The sequence below is a fragment of the Melanerpes formicivorus genome, unplaced genomic scaffold (genome assembly GCF_026170545.1).
Source record: "Melanerpes formicivorus ecotype bairdi unplaced genomic scaffold, bMelFor1.0.p_v2 SCAF_29, whole genome shotgun sequence".
Taxonomy (NCBI): Eukaryota; Metazoa; Chordata; class Aves; order Piciformes; family Picidae; genus Melanerpes; species Melanerpes formicivorus.
Window position 1 is genome coordinate 5,712,186 of NW_027142381.1, and position 13,865 is coordinate 5,726,050.

The 13,865-nt window shown below is 46.8% G+C and overlaps 1 protein-coding gene across 3 annotated transcripts in view; it reads left to right on the forward strand.

The window, feature by feature from the left end:
- Positions 1-13,865, forward strand: part of SPECC1 (sperm antigen with calponin homology and coiled-coil domains 1) — a 110,587-nt gene that overhangs the window by 27,948 nt on the left and 68,774 nt on the right. For 2 of the 3 annotated variants that reach the window (XM_068154686.1, XM_068154688.1), the window contains exon 3: positions 551-689. In XM_068154686.1, coding sequence (XP_068010787.1) covers positions 551-689 — 139 coding nt within the window. Of the gene's footprint in view, positions 1-550; positions 690-12,906; positions 13,218-13,865 lie in introns of those variants that run through there. The other variant, XM_068154687.1, reaches the window with a different exon arrangement.

Sequence of the window (13,865 nt, forward strand, 5' to 3'; positions counted from 1 at the left end):
TGCTTGCTATTGGAATGACTTGGATCCCTGTTCATGGGATCTAAGGTCACCATTGGAGCATACAACATGTTCCTAAGTGGAGAGACAAGAACTATCAGATCTTTCTTTTTTTGACAGACCTCTTAAGGGCCAATTATTTGCTGCTTTGACCTACTTGGTGTGTGTCAGGTTCTGCAGCTGGCACTCACCTACACAGGTCCAAATGTAAACCAGTGAGAAAATGTGGTGAATGCTGAGAAGCTGGAGCTGTTTGAAGTCTGCTCCTGTGACCTATTTTCTCCCTGCTTTTCAGTGATTTGCTTACTTGAACAGTCTTTCCCGTGGTCATTCTTCACTGTTGAAGCAGAAGTGTCTCTTACCTCACTTCACAAGTGTCTAGAATATGAACCAAATACAAAAATGACCAGAAAATGATGTAGTACACTAATCAAAGCAATATTCCCTTTGAGTTACTGTATGGAAACATTCCTTTTCTTCTAGGAACCCTGCATTCTTAAGTACTTGATGAGTCTTAATCGTCTGGTTGCTGACAAAAATCTCTCTGTTGCAGCTGAAGAGGGCAAGCAGTGATGACATGCTAACAAAACCAGGGGCAGCAGCAGCAGCTTCTGGAGTCTCCAGACTGAAGAAGACCATTACGACAGGAGCCATTTCGGAGCTTGCAGAGAGTCGGCTGAAGCCCAGCACAGGTAGAGACAAAGAAACCATCTTCCAGAATCTATGAAGCAAGCTATGAGTGCTGCTGGGCTTGCCAAAAGCAAAGGGTCAGTGGGCTGGAAACCCCTCTGCTGTGAGTACAGGCTTAGAGAACTGAGATTGTCCAGCCTGGAGAAAGGCTCCAGGGAGACCTTTGCAGTGGCCTTTCAGCTTGAAGGGGCTGGTAAGAAAGATGGGGGACAGATATTTTAGCAGGGCCTGTTGTGACAGGACAAGGGGTGATGATTTGAAACTGAAAGAGGGAGAGAGAGAAAGATGACTATTTTTTTTTATGCAGAGGGTGTTGAGACGCTGGCCCAGGTCAGCCAGAGAGGCGGGGGATGCCCCATCCCTGGAACCATTCCAGGTCAGGTTGTTTGGGGCTCTTAGCGACCTGCTCTTGTTGCTGACTGGATGAGCACTAAAGGTTCTCTCAACCCAAACCTAGGACTCTCGCTGAGCTTGCAATTAATTTCCCAGGCCGGGACACACCGTCCCTTACAGCCTGCTCTTTCGCTGACTCCACAAGCCAGCGCTCTAAAGTTCAAAGTGGGTTTTCAGGAGCCCCGCGTGGGTCTGACCTTCCTGAGGGGGCTGGGACCGGGGCTGTGCGGCCTGCGAGGGCTCCGAGCTGCCACACGGGGGCGCTGCTGTCCCGTCCCAGCTTGCCCCGAGCGGGACGCGCCTGGGGCCGGTGGGGCTGGCCCGGGGCGGCTGGGAGACCCACCTGAAAGCCACCTGAAATCTTGTGCTTTATTAACGTTTTCGCTCCACATCAGCTGCGAGCTTGCTTCTCTCTCTGCTGAATGAGCAGAGCCTTTCCCTGCCGTTCCTGGGGCACAGCAGAGGCGAGGACAAAGCCAGCCTCAGCATCCTGGCGTGGAGTTGGTTATCCGAGTTCGGCTCAGCCTCAGCCCCAGCTCCAGCAGCTTATTCCCACTGCTTCCCAGTCTTAAGCCTGTTTCTAAAGGCAGCGACACCATCTGCATACCAAGGACTTCTGTGCAAATGCTCTGCTTTCCCCCAGGAGCTCAGCAAACGCTTGCTTTTGTCTGCTCCCTGGTGGCATTTCTAAGGGAATGTGAGATCTTATTAAATTTGACCATGACCTCCCTATTTGTCACTGCCTCTGCAGGGTTTGGCTGCATAACAGAACAATGGTACTAACCAGAAAGCGTTTTCGAGTGGGGGGAGGGGGGAGGGAATCAGCTTTAGATACCTTCCCTCACCCCTGAAAGCAAATGATGCATAAGTGTTTCACAGTAACCCAAAGACAGATCCTGTTCTGCAGCTAATTGGTGTGTAAATCCTCAGATGTAATAGTGACTAGTCGTACCCAAAGGCATTTGAGATTCACCAGCCAACAAAAAGCAGCATGACAGTGGCAAAAGATGCTTGGGAGGAGCCACGCAGGGAGAAGAAAACCTGGACGGATGATGCAGTGTAGGATCCTGGGAATGCAGCCAGGGAAACAGCACTGCAGGGAGTCCAGAGTGGAATGCATATCACAGATCCCAAATTACTAGCACTGGAATGGAGAGCCCCCTTCTGCATGCATGTATAATAACTGGGGTTGGAAGAGGGAGAAGATTTATGATGATGACTGCTTTAAATACAGGGAAGTGAAATGGTTTGTGGAGGTTGAGTTACAGCTGAGTGTTGTTTGGCCGATTTAAATCACATCAGTAGGTCTGACCTCATGCACTGCTTTGCATCCATGTTTGTAGTAAGTATGAATGGGAATGTTAGTGCTGGGCAAAAAGAGTCCAAGTGTGGAGCTATGTCTGTTGTGTAGATAAACACTAGGGATGTATGTGCTACCCCTCTGAAATGCCTTTTAACCTAGAGAAAGCTGTCCCAGGTCTTACAGGGACCATCTACAGGTATGGATATGAATATTAGGACACAGAAGATGTCTTTCACAGTGGTTCCATAGCCCAAAAGGGTGTTTGGAAATCCAGCAACACCCTGAGAATATGGAATGGAATGAAGCTGGAGGTGGGGAGATTCAGGCTAGATGTGAGGAGGAGGTTCTTCCCCATGAGAGTGGTGAAACCCTGGAATGGGTTGTCCAGGGAGGTGGTCGAGGCCCCGTCCCTGGGGGTGTTTAAGCCCAGGCTGGATGAGGCTCTGGCCAGGCTGATCTAGTGTGGGGTGTCCCTGCCCGTGGCAGGGGGGTTGGAACTAGATGATCCTTGTGGTCCCTTCCAACCCTAAATGAAACTATGAAACTATGAATTGTAGAATCAGAGAGTGGTTTGGGTTGAAGAGACCTTTATGTATCATCTAGCCCACCCCCCTTTCCAGTGAGCAAGGACATCTTCAAGTAGGGCAGGTCGCTGGAGTGTTTCCAGGGGATGGGACATAACCACCTCTCCTTGTTGCTATCATGGTCACTAAAAGGTGCTGGGTACTAGCAAGGCTACAAAGCTAAATGCTAATTTTTTTTCAATTGCCACACTATGGAAAAACACCAACCAGCACATGCTGATAGAGTGTGGGGTTGCTAGGAGGGAAATTAAAACTCAGACGTGACGGAGGGCACAACATGTTCCTGGGAACATCGAGTAGAGAAGGGAAGAACATTGTTTCAGCTGCTATATTTCATTGAAATAGTTTCTGATGGTGACCAAGACTACACTGCAGTGCTAACTGACTGCGGAGCTGCTCCAAGTCAGAGTGTTCCTGGAGCTGGGAAATGCAGATGTTTGTGTACATAGCCAACTGCATAAGCCTTGGAGTTTTGCTCTAAACCCACTGTCTTTGGCTTCTCTGATAGCTTTCTCCAGCCCTGTATTTTCCTTTCACGTCTTAACTGCAGACATTGTGTCTTCCCACCCCACCTCCTCCTTGGTTGTGCTTTTTTAGATTGGGCTTTCTTTGTCTGCTCAAGTGAGTGATTTGATGATTTTACTGAAATTATATCGGTTCCAGCTACACTCTGGCAGTGCTCAGTGTTATGGTATTGTGTAAGAGAAAAGAAACAAAGTGTGGTAATGAAGAAAAAGCTTAGGGCTCTTTCTTCCTTTGGGTGTGACTGTCCAGCGTTTGTCTGTTGACCTTGAGCAGTAGCGCATGTTCCAAATGCTGCAGATAATAATTGACATCCAGATTGCTTGGTTAAACAAACCTCCTTGTGTGCTGCCCTTGGTGGGATTTCACTTATTCATTCTAACCTTCTGCTGACACAACTACCCCTGTCTGCTCTCTTGGAAGCTAATGCACTGAATCATAAGTGACTTAAAGGGGAGATGAGGCCAGTATTGTGTCTCCATTCTTGGCAAGCAGAGGTGAGCGAATGGAACTGGAGACTGACTCTGGTGGGAAGCTCTGGGCTGTGATGTTTGGCTTCCACTGCTTGGCAGTTTTGAAAACCCCCAGTAATGGGAAATGACGTGGAGGGAGAAATAAATGTCTTGAAGTTCAGCTTCCTTATCTGCAGTGTTAAGTTTCCATGCACTGCCCTGAAGTAGCGACCTGGGTTTGTGCTAAAACCAAGCCTACAGAGCTCTTGCATGGCTCTAATGTTTCATTAGATGAAAAAGAGCTTGAAAAAAATGTGCAAAGCAACAGGGAGAGGTCACTAATCTATAAAAAAAGGGAAGTGTTTACTTTGATGCTTGCATTTGTAAAGCCATCCAATCTATGAAGGAAATAATTCATTTAAAAACGTTGAAGTAGAGAGATTTCTCTATCCAGGACTCTGTTGTTAAGGGTCAGAATGATAGGAAGTTGGTGAGTTTTCAGTTTCTGATCCTTTGAAGTTTGCATCCCAAATAAATAATGCAGTTTCACACTGTGCCACAGGTTCTCAGGCCATCAGATACCTCTCAGGAAGAGCGTTGTGTGGCAATACAGGAATGCAGATGGGAAACTGGAGGTTTAGGCAGGTGAAATTACTTGCCCAGTGGATCCTAGCAGTCATTCCCAATCCTTGCTCTCAGTTCTGTCATTTGCTTCCCTACAAGCTTCCAATTCAAGCACCTTCTGAAAACGTGCCTCCAGGCTGTCTAGTTCAAGTGTGTCTGTGTTTCTTTGATCTTATTTCGGTGCCAGCAGCTATTTTCTATCAGGTTTGACCAGAACCACACAAAAAAAGTGTTGTGCTGGACATCAGAAAAGAGATAAAGCTGTGATGTGTGGCTGGGCTGGGCTGTCAGCATGTAGTCTGAAAGCATTCATAATATTTCAGGCATGCCCATTGCTCACAGATACATTGATGATTATGTCAAGCTCTACCACCTCCTGTATGAAGACTCTGTTATCCTTGACATGTAAGTCAGAGATCTCTGTACTTTATCTCGGGCTGCTTCATCAGCTTTCTTGTTCCTAAATAAAGTCCCTATCTATACAGCCCTATTGAATTTGCCCCAAGGAGTAGGAAGCTGTCAATAACAGTGCTATAATCACCTAACTTACTATTTCTAGAAATCCAGGGTATTTTACTGACAAGCTCAGGCTCTCTCTAAAGCTTGAACCACGTCAGAAGACAGGGGCTGTACTTTCTCACAATGCTTATGGGATGTGTTGTATCTCTTGAGGCCAGGAGAAGATGCCAGCAGGTGTGTGAGGGATGGCCTACTGTGCCATTCCACGCTCCTTTAGAAATTGTCTTTTATTTTTAGGCATCAAACAGGAATCCCCAGAACTGGCACACATTTTCAGGCAAAGCAACAAAAGCGTGTTGCTGTCTGTGTGTGCCTGCTGAGCTGATTAACATCAATGCTTGGAGGTAGTGGCGGTACAGGAGCAGAAAGAGGGCAAACTCAAAGATATTAAGAGTTTCAATTATCTCCTAGGCATCTAGTGGTGAGGCTCTGAACTCTGCAGGCTACCTGGACAAAAGCTGCTAATCCTAGAGTGGAAGGTTGCCAGAGTTAGAAATGAAGCTGTACAAAGCACAGTGTTATAATAAGCTATATAAGCTATAATAAGTGCTATAAGAAGTTATAATAACTATTACAAGAGGGATGTGGAGGTGCTGGAACGTGTCCAGAGAAGGGCCACAAGGATGATCAGAGGGCTGGAGCACCTCTCCTATGAGGACAGACTGAAGGAGTTGGGGCTGTTCAGTCTGCAGAAGAGAAGGCTCCGAGGTGACCTCATTGTGGCCTTCCAGTATCTGAAGGGGGCTACAGGAAGGCTGGGGAGGGACTTCTCAGGATCTCAGCTAGTGATAGGACTAGGGGGAATGGAATGAAGCTGGAGGTGAGGAGATTCAGGCTGGAGGTGAGGAGGAGGTTCTTCAGCATGAGAGTGGTGAAACCCTGGAATGGGTTGTCCAGGGAGGTGGTTGGGGCGCCGTCCCTGGAGGTGTTTAAGCCCAGGCTGGATGAGGCTCTGGCCACGCTGATCTAGTGTGGGGTGTCCCTGCCCATGGCAGGGGGGTTGGAACTAGATAATCCTTGTGGTCCCTTCCAACCCTGAATGATACTATGATAAATGAAATGGTGAAATAAAAATGCTGAGAAATTAAGGCTATAGAAGAACCTGAAGATGATCATAGAGTCAATAATGTTGGAAAAGACCTAAAAGGTCATCAAGTCCAACCTGTCACCCAAGACCTCATGACTACTAGACCATGGCACCAAGTGCCACATCCAATCCCCTCTTGAACACCTGATACTCTCTTGTGAAACAGTTTGCTTTGAACACAGATCTGTTCCTGTAAGGATAGCTTCCATTTAAATCAGCTTTCCTGTGAATTGTCACTCATGGTCCTGCCCAGTTGGTCCCAATGTGTAAATATGATACCTGGATACCTTCAATTCCTGCCTAGCTCTAGTAGAACACACACCATTAATCCATTTATCCCCCACTGCTTGTTTGCTATGAAGTTTAGGTAAAAAGAAAAGTCTTGATTTCCCTCTAGAAGAGCTGCCTGGAGGTTTTCTGTGTTGATAGTGACGATGTTCAGAAACAGACTTTAACTCCATGAGGCCAACTGGCCACTGCAAGTATGGGTGCTAGAACTGGGGAAGTACAAGTGCCACTTGGGGAACTGGAAGTAGTACAGCTGTGGCTGATCTGAGGGGAGACTGGTGTATGATTGTTAGTGTGTGTATCACTCATCAGATGTGCTTCTTTCCCATCAGAATGGACAAAGTGGCAGATTCCAGATCTCAGAGCTTCCTGCACATTTATAGCATTGTCATCTCAAGATTCCTGTTTGAGAGCAGTGCACAGAGTGAGAGATTTACTGTCTGCTTTCTGCTAGCTTCTCTGCTTGGCAAGTGCCACTTCTTGATGTGGGGTTAACCATTTTGGTCAGTGTAGAGCTAATCCAGATCAGAAACCTTCTCTGCATGGTCAGAAAAACTAAGAAAAGTCTTTTTATCTTTATTTAAAAAACCCCAAGCAAACCACCTGCCTCTAAAAATATCACTGGAAAAAAAAACCACCCCCAAAGTGTTTGACAGTTCATCAGATGCTAATACAGCCTAATTAGGACAGGAAAAAGGAAAGTGATTTCTTTTGAAGGGCAGCTCTCTGACCTTGGGGTCCTTTTTGCTCTCCCATCCATCAGTTTTTGACAGGGCCTGCTTTTTGTGATCTGCCACATCAAAGGGCTGCCACAGGTTTGTGGAAAGGTTGCTGCACTTCGCATTCGGTCTCGTTACTGTGTCAGTTTCTGTTGTGAAAGAGAGAGAGAAGTGTGAGAGGCACTAATGAGCTTGCTGCGTTCTAGCCCACAATTCTTCACTAGAAACCAAATGAGTGATCTCCTCTGGAGTTTCCCAGGAAGGATAAATATGCTCCAAAACTTCACCTGCAAAGCTAACTGCATTTTTGTCTGCCCTTTGCAGGTGAAAGACACAGCTCTTGCTAAATTATTCAAGACAAAAAGAGATTGTAGCTCCAGAACAAATGTGAAAAAGGAAAGGAAGACTTAAAAAAAAACAAACCATCCAAATTTGCTTTTTCAAGATGTCATTCAAACAGGCAAGGTGTGCTGCAGGAATTTAACAGGGAAAATAATGTGGGAATACATCTCTGTGCTTACATCCACAGCTCTCTGTGCTTACATCCACAGCTCTCTGTGCAGCTGGATGTGCATATGGGCAGCTAAACACGCTTGGGAAGTGCCTGCATGGCTGGTTAAGACACCTTGGTGCAAGTGTGAATCTGTACCTTAACATTTCTGATATTACCTTAGCTGAATAGAATAGACTAGACCAGGTTGGAAGAGACCTTCAAGATCATCGTGTCCAACCTATCATCCAACACCACCTAATCAACTAAACCATGCAACCAAGCACCCTGTCAAGTCTCCTCCCCATAGTTCTCTCTCTGTGATTGCCCAAGGTAGCAAGTAATCAGGCTAAGTTTCAGCATCATTTTAGAAGGTTTCCCCCACTAACCTCTAAAGTGATGGCTGCAGAACTGAGGCAGATAAATTTGGCATTCCAGAATCAGTTTATGGCAGCCAAGTTTCTCTTATTTCCTCTTGCAATGATCTTTTCCCCCCACCTTGTGCTAGCCTGCATTCTCCAATGCACATCTTCACTTCTCATGCCTTTGACAAAGGTCCTGCCTGATCTTTGCTACTGTGGTAAACTTTGACCTTCTCCGAAGCTTTGCTCTTTCTTTCTGTAACCCACAAACAGTTCTACATCTTAGAATGGCTTGGAATGGGCTCTGCTTCACATGGCTGTGTTTGGGGTTTCTTTTGCACCCCCCCTTGATAACTACCTTCTGGTAGGACACTCCAATTGGGAAAGGCACTTACTCCAGGGGAGCAGGAGGAGCTCAGTAGCTCCTTAATTAAATAATAGCAGTGGGTTTATTAAACTGTTGGCTCCAGATGTCAGCCTCATGATTCCCCAGACTAGGGAGATCTATTGATGGATGCTCCCTTCTTTTTTTTCTGGAGGTGGCATATGAAGGCTGACTGACATAATTATCCTTTTGTTCTGTTGTTGGCTGTATTGTATGCACCCTCCTCCATAACTGAGAGCAGTGCACTGTCGTGCCTGTCTGTTGGGATTTCTGATACCTGATCCTGTTGAGGATAACAGTTTCTGAGAGGCACTCACAGGCTGGCTGCAGTCATCTTGCATTATTAAACAAGTCAGAATTGGCTGCTGCTGACAACACTGTCTGCAGTGTGGACCATTTTCAGGGTTCTGCTGTCCTATTCTGCACAATTTATGTTTACTGCCCTGCATCTGCAGGAGCACATTCGAAGCTTGTGCATGCAACTTTGTGTTAAAATGCTCTGTGGAAGAGAGCTCCAGAGCTCCTGTGAAATAAAGACCCAGAGACCCTTTCCTCTGCTCTATATTCCCCTGAGAATGACTTTCTTGGCACGTGTTTGCCACCCTGGGACCTGAGCCAGTTAAGAGGATTCAGTGTGTGGTAGGGATACTGAAATGTGAAATCTTTAAGACTGTAACGACCTGACTCAAACTGTTGACAGTTAATTGGCTCAAGCCAACACATATAGGAAGATCCATTACAGCTCTAAGCAAACTGTGATGATAGCAAAAGCCTTGCTAAGGACACCCAAACAGAAAAGGCAGCCTGCTTGGATGTTCCAGGAAGAGTGCAAATCTATCCTCTCTTTGGTTTTATTTCTCTTCCAGGCTTCTTTAGTGAAGTTATTCAACAAAGTCAACAGAACCTTGCATTGACTACCTGCCCTAGGTTAATTATCAGCTTTCCTTCAGCTGGTTTGAAGAGAAATGATCCTTAGCACAAATTCTTTAGGCCTAAATGTATTTCAGTCAGAATGGCTTGGCCTTGGCAGAGTGCCATTGTGTTTGCACTTAAAGCATGGGAGGGAAAGGAAGGAATCCAAAGCTGGCCTGGTCCAACAAGTATGCATATCAGGAGAGGGCTTGGCATTCCTTGAATTATTCTTTTTCTCCCCCACTGCTTTTTTTTGTTGGTTGGTTGGTTGGTGTGTTTTTAGCAGCTTTTGGCATGCCTTAGCTTTTACTGTAGTAATACGTAAGAGGGAGGGATTGATAGCCGCTTCTCAGATGGGTTCCTGGAAGGCTGTACTCCTGTGCCAAGAACTTCTCTGTGACCTCATCAAGTTATCCTCACAACAACAAAAAATAGTTTTGCATGCTTAAAAATAGATTGGTTCTCCTGGGTTCCAGGGTAGGTGCTGCCTTCCTAATCCTTTGGGGTCTATATGTGCATGATGGACCTCTGTAGACCTTTACCCTGCTACCTGCGTACCTAGGGCTCATAAAATCTTTAGCATTAATGGAAGAAGCAGAGCATGATAGGGTGATGGTGTTGAGAGATGGTGTCCACCCATGGTTTAGTTCAGTCTTGGTCAGAAGGTCCAACCTCTGGAGGTCCTGCTTAGCCTCTCTGACTTCTATAGACTTTAGCTTTCTGAAGAGACAGCCAACTACCTGGCCACTGCAACTCTGAGACCATTCTGTGGCACCTTCACACCTTCTCAGCTTGGAGTGCACTCTGAGCAGAGGTCATACTAATTTGTTTGCTGTGTTGGAAGTGTAGGATGCAAGGAAAGGTTATGGCTGGCAAGTCAGTCCTGTCCTTTGACTAGTGAGTTGAAAGAATTATGTATCTCCCACCTTGAGCAACTCACTCCCATTCTCACTCTCTAGAAAAGGAGTGCTTGTGGGGTTTTATTGGCAAGTCTCATAAGGGGATGGTGCAAAGGGATGAGCAAACTTCATGCCTAGGAAGAAACCAGCTAATCTGCTGTAGAGAGATGAAGTTGTTCATTCATTTTTATACTTTTATGACTGAGGAAGAAGGGAAATAATGTCAAGTGTTTGAATAACATTCAGTTGCCTAAAGATGTGTCTGTTTATAATTTATTCCCTAGTCACCACTGTAGAAGCCATGCTTGCTGCCATTCCTTTTTCCTCACTTTGAGCTGCAAGCCCCACAAACAGTAATCTCTTATCCATGACTTCTACTTGGGCTGCAGCTGCATTTCAAAATCTATACCTTACCTTCCACCGTGGCCTTGTGCTAGAAGCCTTTTGCCTGACATCATTCTCCATATCATGGTGTGAGAAGGTTCTGCCTTATGTTTCATGCTGCTGTCAAAAATAACAGATTGGTTCTTCCAGCCATGGCTCTTCTGCAGTGCTCAGATTTCAGGTGTTTGCTCTGACTCAGTGATTAAGTTTCACAATGACTTGGGCTTGCACCCCATGCTGTACTGGGACCCTGGCACACTATTCCCTTTTGTGTTACAGAAACAGAGAGAGCAGGTGTTGAAATAATAAATGCTTGGTGTCAGGATTTATCAACCCGAGAAATTGTCTTGGCTAATGAAATCCCTGAGGTGAATCCTGCTGAAGAAAAGCAGAAGTCACTCTTCAGCCTGTAACAGGAGAAAATCTTTCACTTGGAGCTATAGTAATTTGTATAGTAAGAGTAATTTGAATACATTTGTGGCTGTACCTTTGAGAAGGGCAAGCTGAGCACCCATCCTGATGAGATACAAGGCTTAAGAGACTGTAAGATGACTTTTGGAGAAAGAATGTATTATCAATGATCCTTTTCTCTCTCTTTTTTTCTTAATAGGGCTCATGAGGCTTGTTCATTAAACAAAGCCTTTTAAGTTGGCATGTCATATGACAGAAACAGACAGGAGTTTTGCTTAATGTCATGCTAATATAGACAGCTGTGTGAAAACTTTTAGCTTCATCCATAAAATGTCAGAGCAAGAACAATGAAAAATTTAAGCCTGACAACTAGCTCACCCTGTTGTACTGAAGCATTAGCAAAACTCTGCTTCTGTTGACTTGAATGTTCTCTGGGGGGTTGAATTTGAAGAAGTGGATTCACAACTAGATAGGCAGCAAAATCCTGCAGAAATTACAGTATCACAAAGGTTGGAAGAGACCTCAAAGATCATCGAGTCCAACCCCTCACCACAGACCTCATGACTAGACCATGGCACCAAGCACCCCATCCAATCCCCTCTTGAACACCTCCAGGGATGATGACTCCACCACCTCCCTGAGCAGCACATTCCAATGATGAATGACTCTCTCAGTGATGAACTTCCTCCCCACCTCAAGCCTAAACTTCCCTGACTGTGTCCCCTAAATTAATCTGGTTTAAGCTTAGGATCCCGTTAAGAAGACAATTCTGGTGATTATCCATGTAATGGAAACTGATCACTGGAGTCATTTTCTCTTCTTGTTTTCCATGTACATCATGAGTCAGTGAGGAGCACCTTGATTGCTTTCTCTGAAGGGTCAGCTCTTGGCCACTCTGTGGGTAGAGCTGCCTTGTGTGCAGCTGCTCTCGCAGGCAAAGTCAGCCCAAAGTATTGGTGATAGAGTTACAGTACCTAGATCATGTTTGTGGTTGCAGCTTCTACTTGTAGCAGTGGCTCCCAGGTTTGCTTTGGTTGGGGTTTTTTGGAGTGCTTGCAAGGAACTGGCATGAGAGGAATTTTGGATGTCACTGTAATAATTTTTTTGGGGTTTTTTTTAGGGAATAACAAAATGCCATGTCCTTACTTCAACAAAAAATTAGGCTTTGATAGTCCTCAATGTATCCTGTATCATTGCTTTTCTAACACAGATGTGAAGCTCTAGTGTGTTGACTAGTGTGCCCCAGAGAACAAACCTGACAGACAAGGGCTTTCAGAAGGGTCTTGTGCTCACGGTCACAGCCAGGTTTCAGAGGAGTTCAATGTCCATTTTGCTATCTTCTAGTTATCTTAGTGTTTAGAAGGTGCTGAGCATTTCTGAAACGTAGTCTCCTAATTCCTGTGACAGGTTTGGGTAAGGACAGCTCTCAAGAGTCTCTCCTCAGCAGTGTACTTAGACCTAAGGGTAGCAAGGTCTGTTTGCTATGTGGCAAGTGTGCTATGGGTGCTGTGAATTGGGGGCAAAAAGAGTTTTGCCTTTGCTTTGGAGGCATTTGACTGCTCTTGTCATCACTGAGACTCCTGCTGCTCCTCTCCTCCCCGCCCCCGGCTGCGTTTCAGGATTTGCTTTGAACTCTGCTGTTTTATGGCTAGAAACAGCCTCTTGGCCCCATCCCCCGGCTGCCCTGGGCACTGCGGTTCGACTTGCCAAGCGGAGTTCTTGCCCGTGGTGGCTCCCGGCTGCAGGAGCGCAGGAGACACCCTTCGTGCCTTCCACGGACCCGCCTGCAGTTCGCGCTGCCTGCCCCTGGGTGGCTTCCCCCGCCCGTGGAGCCTCCTCCTTCCTCAGCCAGCTCTTTCCCTGCCTCTTTCTCCCCCTCCTTTTATTCCAGCAGTCAGGCAGCTAATTAACTGCACAGCCCGGCCTTCGGTGCATAATATTGTAATGAGTTAGGAGGGAGAGCCCCAGCTGCTCCAGCATGGGCAGCAGGCTCTGCTGCTGGGGCCAGCAGCCGGCCAGGAGCTGACTCCTCTCCGCCGCTGGAAGTTGGGGCGCGGAGACCGCGGCAGATCCGGGCAGGTCCGCCCCGCAGCCAGGCATGAGCGGGGCGCCGGGGGCCTAGAGGGGCTCGGACGGGAGCCGGGCACCCCCCGAAGATGGGCAACCAGCCGGGGCGAGCCGAGGAGCACGATCAAGGTCTGTAGGGGGGCTGCTGTGACCGCAGGGGATGTGGGTTGGTTTTGTGGGGGGCGTGGGGGTTTCACCGGCGTGTCCCGCCGGGCAGAAACAAGAGGCTGTTGTCAGAGCTAATGCTGCTGGCTTGGAGGCTGCCCGAGAAATTATTGCTGTTTACCTTCTGCCTCGTAAATGCTGCTTATTACTGCTGCCTACCTGAGATCACAGCACCGGCCTTAAGGAAGCTTTTCTGGAAGGAATCCTTTGCTGGCTGGAGCAGAATGCCCACAGGGGAGGGACCTCGCTGCCTGACAGATTGTGTTGTGTGCAGGCTGCATGATGCAGCTAGAAAGTTACAAACCGTATCTGGTGATGGACACGCAACTTGTCAGGATCCGCAGCTCGCCTCTCTTCGCCTTCACCATTGTTCCTGGCCTGAGGCCTGAAATTTTCCAGGCCCTCGAATTTAAAACGATGCCTTTGTGGAAGGTCTTCCCACCATTGTCCTCCTAGAAGTGCAGTGCTTTGCATGTTAATCAGTAGCAGATTGTATAGAAAGCGGAGAGCTAGGATCAGGTATATCCAATTCCCCTTGTGCCAGGCGTCCACACTGCGCTGGTAATTTGTTCCCGATGCTGTAGTACTGGTTTGGTTGCCTTTTGATTTATT